We start from the raw sequence: 16,680 nt of genomic DNA on the forward strand, positions 1-16,680 counted from the left end.
GTTTACATACACACAGACACACACACACACATGCACACGCACACACACACACACACACACACACACACACACACACACACACACACACACACACACACACACACACACAGTCGGGGCCAAAAGTCTGAGAGCACTAGTGGAAAATGTTTCTATTTTACATTTTTTTTCTTATTTAATTTTATAATTTTCAATCGAAATTGTATTATTGACTACAACTTCAGTAAAAAAAAAAAAAAGTAGAACCTTTAAAATATTTACAAGATATTCAGAGTTTCTTAATGTTTACAGTTGCAGAATTTAAAAAATTAAATATCCAAAATATTAAACATTTACTTTCTTTCTTTTAAATATTAAAAAATTCTAAAACCTATTTATTTCAAAATGTAAAAGAGAAAAAAAATCCAGATTTTCATTGTGGTCTCAGACATTTGTGTGTGTGTGTGTGTGTGTGTGTGTGTGTGTGTGTGTGTGTGTGTGTGTGTGTGTGTGTGTGTATTTCTGTATTCTACTATACTGTATTCTTACCTTGCTGATGGGTCAGAATCGACTGCAATGAGAAAATGCATATCACTGCGTAAAAAAATATATACATTATAGGAACATTTGATAGGTTGTGTTTTTAATCTATAAAAGGTATTGTCTTTTTAAATTATGACAATTTACAAGTGATATTAAATCAATCATAGTGTACTGTAAAACGAGATTTTTTAAAATACTTGAAATCAGTTTGATACTTGAAATCAGAGTTTCAAGTAAAAGAAAAAGCATGGGCCTCTGTGAATTCTCCATTTTCTGATTAACTAGAAAGATACCAACTTTAGACAATTTACAAGAGCGCTCAAGGATTAAAAAGAAAATAGCCAATTGAGGAAGCAATGTACCATTCACCACTTAATAATCAGACTTTAACTGTGCACATCAAATTATATGAAGTGCATAATATAACAAATATATCATTCATTGTGCCAAAATAAAGGCACAGTTTAGAGAGGTTTCTTACCTTCTTCGACATAGATCAGAAAGTCCTCTCTTTGACCCTTTAAACTCTGAGCTGTCCACTTGGTGTATCACTAAATGGTTATTTAGTTTATTTAAAAGGCAAATGCACTTTGTGTTCTTCAAATGCAAATAAGTTTGACTCAAATGACGGTCTACAGCAAAGTTTAAAAAAACATGAAGCAAAAACCTTCCATTTACATTTTATACATACTTAAATATATACATATATAATATAGGTATAGGTTTTATCCAGCAAGATAATTGATTTATGAATCAATCAATGTCTGATTCATCAAAACTGTTGTACAAATGTGTGAAACAAAAGCAAAAATGTCAGGCTAAAACTGATGTGACGGATCATACAGCATTCCCTTTAGTCATCTGATGATGCATTTATTATAGATTCTCCTTCAAACATTGTTTAATTGACTTTCAGAGTTAAGAGGTTTTCATTTTTGGCAATGAGACACAGAATCATTACTGTGACAAAACATTAATAACTTCTCCATTTGAACTGTTAAAATGTGCAGATTCATTGTATTTTAATATGAAACTGTTCTCAAAAAATTAGACACCAGGATAATATTCATTAATAATAGCACATAATATTCAATAGCATTGAATTTATTAAAACACTGTGCTATTCTATCACACACCTTTGAATCATGTTAATTTAAATACTATAGTTATAGCACCTGTCAGTGCCAACATCCCCACAAGATTTCATAATGTAATGGGTTTACATTAATACTACATGAATTGATCGCACACACTTTATATAATTCAATCTTGTAATTAGAAACTTGTGTAAATTAAGCTTAGCATAAGCAGTGTAATCATGTTTTGATGAGAAATTTAATATTTCTTTGTAAACTATAAATCATATTTTTTCTCAAATCTAGTCTACCGCATGTTCCATGTTTTGTTGAGACATTGTAATTGTAAAGCGACACTGGTTATGAGTAAGGAGCTATATAAATTACACATATTATTATTATTATTATTATTATTATTAATAATAATAATAATAATAATAATAATAATAATAATAATAATAATAATAATAATAATGTATTTATTTATTTATGATATATTTTAACTGTTGAAGCATATGTAATTAAATGGTGATTTCAATGGTGGTAACACTGTATACTGTGCCTTGAATCCAGTTTCAGGTGTTTTGGAGTTCTTAAAAATAGTATTTTGAATACATTTTGCATTAGGCTACTCAAAGCAGATGGAGTGCCGATCTTATTTGCTTTTGCAGGATGTGTTTGAAAAAGAACTTAACTAATTCATGTGGCAGCTGCGCAATGCATAAAATCATGCAGATACAGGTAAGTATTTCAGTAAGCTTCAGTTAATATTCACACCAAACATCAGAATCTCAGTGATCTCAGTGATGATGGTATGAATGTTGGTGCCAGACGAGCTGGTTTGAGAATTTTAGAGGCTGATCTGGGATTTTCACAGACAGCAATCTCTTGAGTTTACACAGAATGATGGAGAAAAACAAACACCTTGTTGATGAGAGAGGACAGAGGAGAATGGACAGACTGGTTCGAGCTGACAGGAAGGCTATGGTAATGATAATTCTTTACATGTGTGGGGAGCAGAAAACCCTCTTGCAACATACAATACGTCTAACCAAATGAGGTGGATAAGCTACAACCATATTAGGTTCCACTCCTGTCTGTGAGCCAAGAACAGGAACCTGAGGCTAGAGTGGGCGTGGACTCACTGGAACTGGACAGTTGAAGCATGGAAAAACATTGCCTGATTTGATGAGTCTTGATTTCTGTTGTGACATGTAGATGATAGGGTCAGACATTGGCATCAGCAGCATGAAAATGCCTTGTGTCAACAGTCCAGACTGCTGCTGGTGGTATAACGGTGTGTAGAATGTTTTCTTTCTATTATGTGATCCTATGTGAACCTTTGCTTTCAGCATATGGTGTGAACCCCTTGGTCAGAAATAACCGAAACTAAACATTTTCCCTGTTTTTACTGTTGATCAGTCCTGCACATCGGCTTGTAAGAATTTTAGCTCGTTTCTCAGTACAGAACAGCTTCAACTCTGGAATGCTGGTGATTTTCCTGACATGACCTGCTTGTTTGCGGTCCTTCCACAACATTTCTATTGGATTAAGGTCAGGACATTGACTTGGCAAATTCTGAAACATGAATTTTATTCTCTTTTAACCATACTTTGGTGGACCCATATGTGCTTTTTGTGCTTAGGGTTGTTGGCCTGCTGCATGACCCCTGTCCAAGGACATGCATGGTAGGCTGATTGGCATGTCCAAAGTGTCTGTAGTGTATGAATGGGTGTGTGAATGTGTATGTGAGTGTGCCTTGCGATGGACTGGTACTCTGTCCAGGGTGTACCCTGTCCAGTGCCCTATGATCTCTGGGATAGGCTCAAGGTTCCTGTATGATAGGAGATGCAGAAAATGGAAGGGGGGGTGGATGGAAAACAGAGTGAAATTTTATTATCCTGAGTATCCAGTTACACAAATGGAGAGGTGAGTTTAGATTTGGCTAAATAAATCATACAATCTAGAAACAAACAAGTGGGATATAATCAGTGGTTGATTTTAGACACAATCATTCCTGATATTATTAATAATACTGTTGTTGGTTTGAGTTGAGCACTGACAATCAAATTAAAAGAAGATGAAGCCAGCATTTAATGGTTTGGGGTTGTTTTTTTTTTGTTTTTGTTTTTTTTTTATTTTGTTTGTTTTTACAGTGAAGTGATAAGAAGAAATCCTCAGAGACTGCTACAGTGTCCTCCCAGGAATCCATGGCTAATCATAGGCTGAAGTGTTTCAGAGACATTCTGGACACTGTGTAATGAGAATTTCTTTATTGAGTCTTAGTTACAGATTATTGAATATGTTGCATGTTAAATAAGATTCTGATACTAACAATGGGAAATGTTGATTTAAGAGAATGGAATGCTCTGAACCTTGATGAGCCAAATAAGATAAGGTGTAAAATCATGTAAAAAAAAAAATAATAAAATGTTCGCATATTATATAAATTAAAAAATCCCATAATTGTCACAAATAAATAAATAAATTAAAATCCCATTAATATTTGGTAATGTGCTGTACTGAGAATCATCATTCTACAAACATTGGAAATTCTCAAGCAGGTAAGTGTTTAAGGGAAGGAGCAAAGTTTAAAGTGAACACATTTATGCCAGTGAGTAAAACCTCATTCTTACATGATCTCAGCACTTTCTGTGTTTTAAACATGCTTCCAACCATACAAAAATTCATCATGACTGATGACTGATTGGCTGGGAGGTGACAAGGATTCTGAGTATTGTTCAATAAAGCTGATGATATATCTGCAGTGAAAACTGTAAAGGTGTACAGATGAATGAGCAGTTCTTACAAACAGGATAATCTGAGTGTTTTGTTTTCTACTATATTAACCTAAATTCTCACTATCCCAGAAAAGCTACTGAATATACTTTATCTACTCAATAATATTTCTGAGAGAAACTTAACTAGCAATATTCTACCAGTAAATCTAGCTATTGTTTTAAACTCAAACCGAGGTATAACTATGCTAAACCCAGAAATCAAGAGGCATGTTTAATACATCAATCACATAGTACATATAACAGTCTGTACAGATGCTTCATAATGAAATTCCAGGACTTTCAAGCACTTTTCAAATACTGTGTATGCTTTTGTTTTCACAGACTATACAAGAGATGTCATTCAAACATATTCTTTATTTCTTCTTTTTAAATTCCAAAAGATATTATTATTAATAATAATAATAATAAAAACACAGCCAATTTTAATATAGCTCCTTTTCCCAGCCGTGATGGACTAAATTTGTATTTCCCAGGCACTGATTCATCTTCACTATAATGTTAAAATACTCCAAGTGAGTGACAGGAGCACTGTGTCCACACGTTTCTAGATGATGTCATGCACTAATTAGCATATTCATTACATCATTACATCGTATTTTCATTCTGCCTAAAGTCAGCCCTTTACAGCCAAATTCCCAATAAAGCTGTTTTCATTTATGTATTTTTTCTGTTTCTGTTGTCAGACAACAGGACGAGTATGAAATAGTGACTGAACCACGGCCCAATAAGAGACTACATGTTCACCAGCAGTCACTTTCAAACCTTTTCCAAGCTGCTGATCTACACTGTTAAAATCCTGATTTTATAACCGTGATGTCATCTGACTAAACCACCACACACATAAGTTAAAGACAACGAGTGCACTGTGATTTCGTGCTATATTTCCATGGAAAATAATCTCTCAGAGAGAAAGTTAGAAGTGAATGAATGTGCTGCTCCTCTCTGCCCCTCACTGAACAGAGTAGCCGCAGAGAGAGGTGTGTCTCCGGGGGGAAAGCAGGACCTCACACTCACCGGGCAGTACTGGCCATTCTCTTCTACAGAAAGTAGCTAAGGTTTGGCTAAAAAGTCGCTAGATATGACGCTAGGAGCTTTTCTGAAAACGTTGGAGGAGGGTCTGCAGCGGGGAGTCCTATTTTGAGTGAAAGGATTGTATTCATGTTCTGTAGAAAATAAACCCTTTAAAGTTATCTAGTGATTTCGTATTTATTGACTTTTTATCATTCAAGCAATTTTAAGCCTTCATCTCTGTAATGTTCTTCCCTATTTGTGGATATTCTCGAGTGAAATAGACGAGGCCACCTAGGGAACACATGAAGTTATGTAGGAGCAGTGATGAGAATGAAATGACTAATAAGATTAGAAAGACATTAATAATGTTAATATTAGCAGTAAATTTGTGTACTTTATTACGATAACTATACTGCTATGTACATGATATAATGTTAATGTGTTAATATGTTTTAAATGTGTTTGTGTGCTGTCCTTATACCGTGTCTAGGTCAGTCTCCGCGCGCGCGCACAGACATGTATAGTCAAATCGGAGCAGCGAGCCATAAGATCTGTTATGACGTCACGTTCAGAGTTCTATAAGTTTCCTGATGGTATGCTTGACGGTTGTTCCCTTTATGACGCCGCGAATGTCGAGGTTTTTAAACTTTGTGGTATCTGAGCAGGCGTCTGTATTCATTTGAACGGAGTAGTATTTAATCATTGGTCTATCTAACCTTTTCATGTGGTTAGTTTCTTTGTTTGTTCATCTGTGTTTAAGAATGGACACTGAAATAATATATCCAGATATGTGTACAGCTGCTGTGTGACAATGTAAACTTAAAAAACCCCAACATTTCCATGTCTAGAGAAGAGGGTGCGTTCTTTAAAAATTAAATCATAATGATGATGCTGTTAAACAGTTCAGAAGCTCCGTGTATTGTCCTTGATATGTGAAAACTAGACAATGCACAGTAATAACGCTGATGAGCTGCGTCAGTGTAAAATAGCCCAAATCTACCTTCTGTTTCAGGCGGCGTTGTGCTGGATGGAGCTTGACTGCCCTCGTGTGTCCAAACTCGGGAACGGCAGTTTCCCAGAAGGGGTACTCTGTTCCAAGTTTGTGGTAGTTGGCCAAGAAATATTACATGGAGACGTGAGGCTGCAGTGGAAGCCCTGAAGGTTCTGGTACATGTGAGCATTGAAGGAGAAGTGCCTTTTGAGCTTCATCGCTACATCACTGGGCAGAAAGGAAGTGGCATTCGCAAAATGATGGATGAATTTGAGGTCAATATTCAAGTGCCTGCTCCTGAGCTCCAGTCCGACATAATTTCCGTTACAGGCCTTGCCACTCACCTGGACCTAAAGAAGGGCTTCTTGAGCGCATCAAAGGGCTGCAGGCTGAACTGGAGGATCGGGCTCTCAGGAGCTTCAAGTTGACCATCACTGTGGATCCCAAATATCATCTCAAGATCATTGCTCGCAAGGGTGCCATAATCACCCAGATCCATACTGACCATGATGTCAACATCCAGTTCCCTGAGAAAAATGACGGGAACCATGACCAGCTCAGCATCACCGGCTATGAGCAGAATGCTATAGCAGCATGTGATGCTATCCAAGGCATTGTTGATGAACTGGAGGAAATTATATCTGAGGACATTACCTTGGACAGCAGAGTTCATGCTCGCATTATTGGTGCTCGTACCAAGGGTATCCGCAAAATCATGGATGAATTTAAAGTTGATCTTCGGTTTCCTCAGAGCGGAGCTGCAGATCCCAATTTGGTTACTGTAACTGGCCGTCCAGAGATGGTTGATGAAGCCATAGATCATCTCCTGAACTTGGAAGAGGAATGTATGGCTGATGTGGTGGAAGATGAGGCCAAGATGGCCTACATGAAGCCATCTGGCACTGCAGCAGCCAAACCTGAGGAACCCCGTGGGCCCTCCAATGGATTTGTGGTGAGGGAGGCACCCTGGGCTACCAGCAGTGAGAAGGCCTCTGATATGAATAGCTCCGAGGACTTCCCCAGCTTCGGTACTCCTGTGGCTGCTGCCAAAGCTTCTCCATGGGGACCAAAGTGTTTTAGAAGTGACCTGTGGTTGGTGGATGTCTCTGTGAGCAGCATGCGTCAGTGTGTGTTCATTCACACTCTCCAGGCCTGAACGCTCTGCGGTCAACCACACTTTCTCGCTCCTAGCACAGAACTAAGAGTTAAGAGAAGTAAAGGCTGAAGGCTGACGGAGGACGACTGAAAGACATAACCTGAGATACTTTTTATCCAACATACTCTCTCTCCCCTTTTTTTAACCTGTTCATGATAATTATTGTATACTTTACCTATCTTTGTAATGTTCTTCCCTATTTGTGGATAGATGAGGCCACGTAGGGAACACATGAAGCAGTGGTGAGAATGAAATTTCTACTAACATTAGAAATACATTAATATTTTCATATTACAAATCAATTTGTGTACTTTAACATTATATAATATACATAGCAGTATATTTATCAATTCAATTTTTATTTATTTGTACAGCGCTTTTACAATAGACATTGTCTCAAAGCAGCTTTACAGAAATATCAAACTATTTATCATCATCATCATCATCATCATCATGTGTGAATATGCTTTAAATGTGATGGTGTGCTGTCTGTATACCGTGTCTCTTTCCGTCTGTCTGGCCAGCGCGCGCACATATATAGTGAAATCGGAGCAGCGTTCAGAGTTCTAGACCTATCCTGGTGGTATGCGTGACCATTTTCCCCGTTTATGACGCCGCGAATGTCGAGTTTTTAAACGCTGTGGTGTCTGAGCAGGCCTCTGTATTCATTTGAACGGAGTTGTATTAAATCATTGCTGTATCTAACCTATGCATTTTGTTAGTTTATGTAGCGTTTTTTAATAATGGACATTGTCACAAAGCAGCTGTACAGATATCTGGATATATTATTTCAATGTAAACTTACAAACAACATTTCCATGTCAAGAATCGAGGGTATGTTCTTTAAAAATGTAATAATAATAATAATAATAATAATAATAATAATGCTGTTAAACAGTTCAGAAGCGCCGTGTATTGTTTTTGATATGTCAAATCTAGACAACGCAGGCCAAGAGAGTGACCATCATGCCCAAGGATATTCAGCTGGCCCGGCGTATTCGCGGAGAGCGCTCGTAAACGACAACTCCATCTAATATACACAAAGGCTCTTTTAAGAGCCACTTCATCGTCTCAGAAAACAGCAAATTTTCTTTCTTGGGCAGTTTGAAAATTTAGAACGTGGTACAGAGAGAAGGGGACATTATATTATATTATATATATATATATATATATATAGTGTTAGATTTCCAAGTATCTCATGGAATCTCATATTTATGTCCTCAGAGGTCTGGATGGCTCATAATGTACCAGTACATCAGAAATATATATTGGACCCAAACCATTCAGTGCTTTATAAAACAGTAAAACTGGGATATGGAATTCCAGAAAAACTCAACATGCACATAGTATTTTGTAATTGCCTGTATATACACACACCTCATAATGTGGTGTAAATACACTACACAAATATTTATACACAAAGTTACACACATTACGATGCTATTTTTTCTAATCAGATATGTGTAATCCTTTTCGTATCTAATTTCTTGAAAAGTACACAAGTACTCATTTTCCAACATTATGTGGCAAGATACAATTAAAGCATATAACATACCGCATGCTTAAAAAAATCCGTAATTAAACAATGCTTCAATAATGTGGATGTTAGATTCTGGTCTATGGAATTCCCATGACGAATCTTATGAATGATAGACAACAATTATATAGTTTAACAAACTCCGTGAATATTTTTAATAAACATGCATGAATTTTAGTAAATGCAGACAAAGTGAATAGCTGAAAAATGACATTCAATATTGTAACACACAAAACAGCCAGATATAGTACCTATGTATTGCTAATCAAAGAAAACAATTTATTACATTTACATTACATTCACTTAGCAGACGCTTTTATCCAAAGCGACTTACAAATAAGAAAGATACAAGCAAAGCGATATATCAAGCAGAGAACAATACAAGAGCAGCTACCATACAAGATCTATTCATTGAATTCTAGAAGAAGCAAAGTGCAGACTAGAGGTGTAAGTGCATTTTTTTTTTATATATTTTTTTTTTATTATGAGTTGGTTAGGTGTTCATAGAAGAGGTGGGTCTTTAATTAGTCAGACATCAAACCCAATGGAATTCCCCGTATATTCAAGCTCATTAGAATTGTACTGTTTGGAGGCTGTCACGCGAGGGAGAGGAATGAGATTACAAAATTGAATCTGAACTGGACTCAGGCCCAATTCTTGCAGGACGCACTGGAGATCCCACGTAGCTCTGCTGTGAACAGACAGTGGATATATCTGAATATATGGCATTTCATTTCATTGTTATATACATGTACTATATGATGCAGTCTGAACCAACAATTTCGGAAACAGTAAAACTACAGACATTAGCTACACATTCCTGACCGCAAGAAAGTGAACCACAATTCACTCATAATTTGAAACCTCCAAATCAATCATCAGTATTCACAAAAGGTTTGGAGCATGTATGCACTTTCAGTTATATGCATAGTGGAAAGGTTTTTGCTTTTCAAATGGATATAAAAACTAATGAGTCAGTCAACAGTGTTACACAATGGCACATTTGTATGAATGAGAAAAGAAAAAGAATCACAGAAGTTGTAGATTTAAATTCTAACCTTCATCATAAACACTCATAATATGTTTCTTGCCACTTTTCCTGCCTGGGGCATTTTTTAGGTAGCTGCCGATGGCCTCTCTGCAACCGGCAACAGTATATTCACGTCCATGTGCTTGTTCGGCAATATCTGTAACATAAATATCAACAAAAACATTCAGCCTTGGAATGCAATAACAGAGAAAATGTCCAATTTCTGAAGGCAAGACTTTCTTTTCAAGAGTTTGCAAAGGAGGCATATACTGTCATGTACCGTCATTTCCAGACTATAAGCCGCTACTTTTTTCACACGCTTTGAACACTGCGGCTTAAACAATGATGCGGCTAATTTATGGATTTTTACGGGTTAACGAGCTTCATGCCGCCAAAACATTTAGCCTCGTCACATCGGACCAATGAAATTACAGAACAGGTCACAGTGGACCAATGAAATTGTTCGAATTAAATCAAACACACTCACACTAAATTCTTCAGATCAGTCATTTTACGCTTCATGCACACACCCTCATCATGGAAAACACACGAAGAAATGCATTTGATGCAGCTTTCAAGTTAAAGGCGATCGATCTGGCTGTTGAAGAAGGAAATAGAGCTGCTGCACGTAAGCTTGGCATGCACTGTTCAGGAAAAAAAGCATTTACGGTATGTATTTAATTAAAAGTTAAAAAAATCTATCTGTGTAACATCTTTCTGTGTAAATATCTCGCGTTACAACGTGGACACCTGCGGCTTACAGACAAGTGCGGCCTATATATGTACAATTTTTTTTTTCTTTTTAAAGTTAGTGGGTGCGGCTTATATTCAGGTGCGCTCAATAGTCCGAAAATTACGGTATACATTTTTTATCCTTCATACTCACAGTGTACAAGGCCATACACTTCATCCTGATCAGTCAAAGCCAGCTTCCCACCTTTTGACACTTTCAACAAAAACATACATTACAGACTGTTCTCCCCGATTCTTTGGAGAATGGAGCGAACTGTCTCTCCGATGCTGCTCTGCCTCATCGTCTTCAAGTAAGCACGCTACAAGAAATTCAAATAAAAAATCTCTGGAATACATGGTCCAACATAAGATACAATTCCATCATGTAGTCACATAGGAGTCAAATTCCAGGTGAACATTAAAAAGTTTGACTTACAAAACAGTTGACTTACAAAACAGAAGTTTTTCGCTATTCTTCAGTTGTTGTTTATTGTTGTTATTGTTCAGTTGCAAACATACAGCTCTGTATCATCAGCATAACAGTGGAAATTCATTCCATGTTTATGAATAATTTGACCTAGAGGTAGCATATACAAAATAAAAAGCAGTGGGCCTCAAACAGAACCTTGTGGAACACCAAATTTAACCTCGGTATTCATGGAGAAGTCTCCATTTACATCTACAAACTGAACTGATAACGATCGGTCTAATAAGACCTGAGGCAGGAGAGGAGAGACTGTTCCCTTAATGCCAACATTTTCTAATCTATCAAGGAGAATAGTGTGATCTATAGTATCAAAAGCTGCACTAAGGTCAAGTAACACAAGCAACAAGACAAACCCTGATCAGAGGTCAGTAGAAGGTCATTTACTACTTTAACTAACGCTGTCTCTGTGCTATGATGAGGTCTACGTCCTGACTGATACATTTCATGAATGTTATTCCTATGTAAGTACGAGCATAGCTGCTGTGTACAACTTTTTCTAAGATCTTGGAGATGAAGGGGAGATTAGATATTGGTCTATAGCTGGACAGTTGAGAGGGGTCAAGGTCAGGTTTTTTAATCAGGGGTTTAATAACTGCTAATTTAAATGATTTAGGTACATAGCAAGTGCTAAGGGAAGAGTTGATTATATTTAAAAATGGTTCAATTACTCCAGGACAAATCTGTTTAAATAGACATGTAGGTACGGGATCTAGTATGCAAGTTGATGAATTTGCTGAAGAGATTAACGAAGCTAGTTCGGTCTCTCTAAGGGGAGTAAAACATTCTAAACATTAATCCGATATTGCTATATCATCGTCTACAGGGTTAGTTATAATACTGTCTGGTTTTAATTTAATAGCCTGAATTTCACATCTAATATTTTCAACTTTACCAATAAAAAGTTCCATGAAATCTTCACCGCTATGTAATGATTGTGATTGAGTGTTTCTCTCTGTGGTGGTTTCATTCCTAGTAAATTTTGCTACTGTGTTGAATAGAAATCTAGAATTGTTTTTGTTGTCTCCTATTAAGGTGGAGAGACTTTTCTAGCATCGCTAAGAGATTTCCTATAGTTCAGTAGGCTCTCCTTCCATGCTGTTTGAAATATCACCAGTTTGGTTTGACGCCGTTTACGTTCTAATTGTCGAGTTGTCTGTTTTAAGGTTCGCGTTTGATCGTTATACCAGGGTGCTAGCTTTTTCTCTCTAATTATTTTTCTTTTGAGTGGAGCCACTCTATCTAGCATGTAGCGGAGTGTTGACTGTAAGCTTTCAGTCACCTAATCGAGTTCTATCGGATCAGACGGTGATCCAAATATAATTGATGTCTCTGGGAGGTTATTTATGAAGCTCGGTGCAGTAGCTGATGTGAAAGCACGCTTTATGCGGTAGCAAGGCGAGGTGGAAATATTATGATCAATTCGTATTATGAAAGAGATAAGACAATGGTCTGAGACAACTTTAGACTGCGGAAAAATTATAATATTTTCTATATTTAATCCGTATGTTAGTATGAGGTCAAGAGTGTGACCACCATTATGAGTAGGCCCGATTACGTTCTGATTAATCCCTACTGAATCTAAGATGGACACAACCGCTGTTCTCAGAGGGTCTTCTGGATATCAAAGTGAATATTAAAATCACAGACGATTAATGCTTTATCTACAGACACAACCAGGTTTGAGATAAAGTTTGCAAATTCACTAAGAAATTCAGCATATGGCCCTGGGGGCCTGTAAATAATTAGAGGAATTTACTTATTTTTAGTGGCTACATAAGTTATGCTGGTATAAAGAATTTCAAAAGAATTAAATTTATTACTAGGTTTTTGTGTGACGGCTAGATTTTGACTATGGATGAGTCCAACACCTCCTCCTCTACCAGCTGAACAAGGCTGATGTACATAACTGTATCCAGGAGGACTGGCTTCATTTAATGCCATGTACTCGTTTGGTTTAATCCAAGTTTCCGTTAAACACATTAAATTACATTCCTGATCAGTAATGATGTCGTTAACAATAAGAGCCTTAGACGCAAGAGATCTAATGCTTAATAGTCCTAGCTTCAGATTAAAGGTGCTGGATGTATGATCTAATTTTAGGTTAATTAGGTTACTAAAACAAACATTCTGAAATTGTCTATGTAATTGTATAGCTCGGGGAACAGACACAGTCTCTATAGAATGTACTACAGGTGTTGGACTATTAACTGAACATTGCTTATGATGAACTTTGTTATTGTAGGAAAATGTGCTTACGGTAGACAGTCACTTGGTCTGTAGCGTCTTGGAAATGTTGTCTGACAGCAGTTCCGATCCCAGAACAGATTCCAGTTATTAACAAACAGCAGATTCTGTTCATTACACCAAGAAACTAACCAGTCATTCAAAGCAAGAAGTCTACTGAGCCTTTCAGCTCCACCTCTGTATGAGGGAAGAGGTCCAGAGACGATGATCTTCGCGGTGGGTGATCTGCCTCGTACCGTCTCGATCAGGCTGGAGAAGTCCCTCTTCAGAACCTCCGCCTGCCACAGCCTGATGTTTGCCCCCACGTGCAGCACGACCGCTCCAATGCGCTAGTCCTTCTTCAGGATTCCTGGTAGCTGCTCAGCGACATCAAGGACACAAACAAAAGAAAAACTGTGTGTGCACCTTACCCCTTGTTGAAGCGACGCGGACGTTTCGCACAATGGAGTTCCCAACGATCACACAGGATCAATCTTATTTTGTTAAGAGTATTAATATTTTGTAGATTCTGCAAGGGGTATGTAAACTTCCGACCGCAACTGTGTACCCACCCAGCTACCAACAAACACGCACACTAATTCAACCGCTTAAAAACAGCAAGGATTTTTTTAAAAAACATTTTTTATGAACAATTAAAAATAGACTACAGTATGAACATTTTAACAAATACCACAAAAACACCACAGTTAAAACACTCTACATACCTTCTTTTTGCAAAAGACTTCTCTTGCACCCACACTCTTGATCTGATGCCAGCTGGAGCCACCTCTTCATGGTCCCCTCGACCTCCATCGCTGCAGCTTTAGGCGTAAAGAGGTTTCTATGAACTTTGGAAAAAAGCAATACATATCATACAGTCATTATGAATCATAAGCATTAATTATGCTTATACCATGGTCATTGTGAATACTGGATTCTGATTGGCTGGAAGGTGTGCATTATAACCGTTTATTGCACAGGTAGTTCCAGTCAGTTTGATCACCGTGATCATTTCTAAATCAATGCGCAGCCTACATGCACACACACGCACAGACACTCGAGCATACATTGACATTCATATGAACAGACACCTCTTGCCAGCGCTGTCTGCAACTTTAACAATAAAAATAGCTTTACTGGTGAAAAGCTACATGATATTTCTCAGCAACGAGGTGGTAAGAGCACTGTTTCTGAAGTAATTCAACTCTCAGTTTTACTACACTACTGTTGCGCAACACTGACTGCTGAGAGGCACACATGATGCAGGTAATTCATACACGCTTAATCTCTCTCTCTCTCTCTGTCTCTGATAGATATCTGTCAATTCATTCGAATAAATGTAATCTTATCATACTACTTTATCTCTGTGTCTGATATATATCGGGCAAAATTCCAGATCTAACGACTTAACTAATAAAAATTAACGATCATTTTAAACTTCTAATCAAAGTTTGTGCTTCTAAACCAATGACAGCTTTAACGTTATTAATTGTGGAAAGACCATGGTATAGGCGGGGTAATCCATGGCTAGGTGTGCATTAAACGATTTGAACGAGTGGTTCATTTCCTCCACATCAGGCATTAAAATCGTTTAATGCACATCTAGCCGTGGATTACCACGGCTTGTGTTTTCCATGTTTTCCATCTCTACTAAAGAGTAGGTCATAACTGTTCCCTCATATCAAAGTGGTGTTGAACATTATGCTTTGAGTACAAGTGTGTCACCTTGAGAAAACAGAAATGCTCTCAGTCGCTGTGTAATTGTGCAAGTAGTTGTTAACAAAAAAAAAAGAAAAAAAATTCTCACCAGATCTTGCTTGTAATCTGGGCTCTGTTGCATCCTTCGCTCCAGACTACGCAGTCGAGGAAGGTCTTGCAGGGCAGTAAATCTTCATCAACATCCAAAGGCTGCAGCTGGACCTCCTGTAGTTGAAGCAATCTCAGTGGTTTGTTGGTCCAGCACCATCTCTAATTTAGTCAACACCTCCCTCAGCATGGCTATGATAAAGAAAATAAAATATATTTTGTTATACAACTATACAACTCCATCCTCAGTCTTATTGGTAACCTACACAATTCCAGTAAGATGGCTGAGTGGAAATCACGGTTAATTAATACCTACCAAGGAAAGTTAATCAGAAAGCAGAAGAATACGCTCACACGGCATATCGTCCATCGGCTGCCAGTTCTGCAGCATCTCTGTAAGAGTGTAAAATATTGACTATATTGCCAAATTCTACAATGTTTCATGAAAAATACAACTTTGAATATGCTCTCAAAGCATCAAGGAATAGCAATAGCGATGTGCTGAACAAATATCTGCATGTTTTACACCTTGGTGGTCTTTACCCAGACACTTCCACGTCTGACTGGAGGTCTGACCAGGTCCTGCCCTCTTTATCGCTGTCTGTAAAATACAGTTGCATTTAAACTTTATTCAATCCCTTCAGGATCACTCAATGAGACAAAAAATTAGTATATTGCTAGACTATGGCTAAGAATTGCACATAAGAAATACAGTGTTGAGCCGAACAACAGGTCTGTTATACTGCCAAGTGGACAATATAATCTAATAACGGGACACAGCATGCTGCAAACTGTGTGGGTTTTCTGACATAATATATTAAAAAAGTTAAATAAAAAGTAGTAAAACAGGAACGGAAGGAATAAACTAGGAGTTTATCTTATTTGTAGAGCAATTAAAAAAGCTTTATAAAAAAAAAAGTGTCAAGCTGCCTCTTAACTTAACCTAAATTAGCTAGCCGGCTAGCTAGCTGCTAGGATACCGTCTGATGTTCTTGTCACAATCACACATACCGTTGAAAAGATTTTTAAAAAACATTTTCTCCCTGACATTTTAAATATCAAACAATATTGTAGACTGAAATTACTCAATTAAATTACTTACCTTCTTCAGCTGAAATGATTCCTCTTGAAAACGAAGAATGACTGCAGCCTCGAGTATCCTAACTGATTTAACCGTCAAAAGTTTTTTCCAGGCGGCTGAGCTCCTTAATTTTAGCTGTGGCCCGTCTGTGACTTAACGAACTTGAAAAAGCAGATACACACCGCTACACCGAGTATGGACCTGCCGCAAGTACACCTGCTTTCAGCCGA

The 16,680-nt window shown here is 37.4% G+C and overlaps 1 protein-coding gene across 1 annotated transcript; it reads left to right on the forward strand.

The window, feature by feature from the left end:
• The first annotated feature begins 6,534 nt into the window (after positions 1-6,534).
• LOC128634067 (vigilin-like) lies at positions 6,535-7,689 on the forward strand. Its single transcript, XM_053684041.1, has 2 exons — positions 6,535-6,542; positions 6,729-7,689. Exons 1-2 carry the CDS (start codon positions 6,535-6,537, stop codon positions 7,552-7,554), a joined length of 834 nt encoding a protein of 277 aa, XP_053540016.1. The 3' UTR covers positions 7,555-7,689.
• The last annotated feature ends 8,991 nt before the right edge of the window (positions 7,690-16,680 follow it).

The sequence above is a fragment of the Ictalurus punctatus genome, chromosome 12, assembly GCF_001660625.3.
Source record: "Ictalurus punctatus breed USDA103 chromosome 12, Coco_2.0, whole genome shotgun sequence".
NCBI classification, from domain to species: Eukaryota; Metazoa; Chordata; class Actinopteri; order Siluriformes; family Ictaluridae; genus Ictalurus; species Ictalurus punctatus.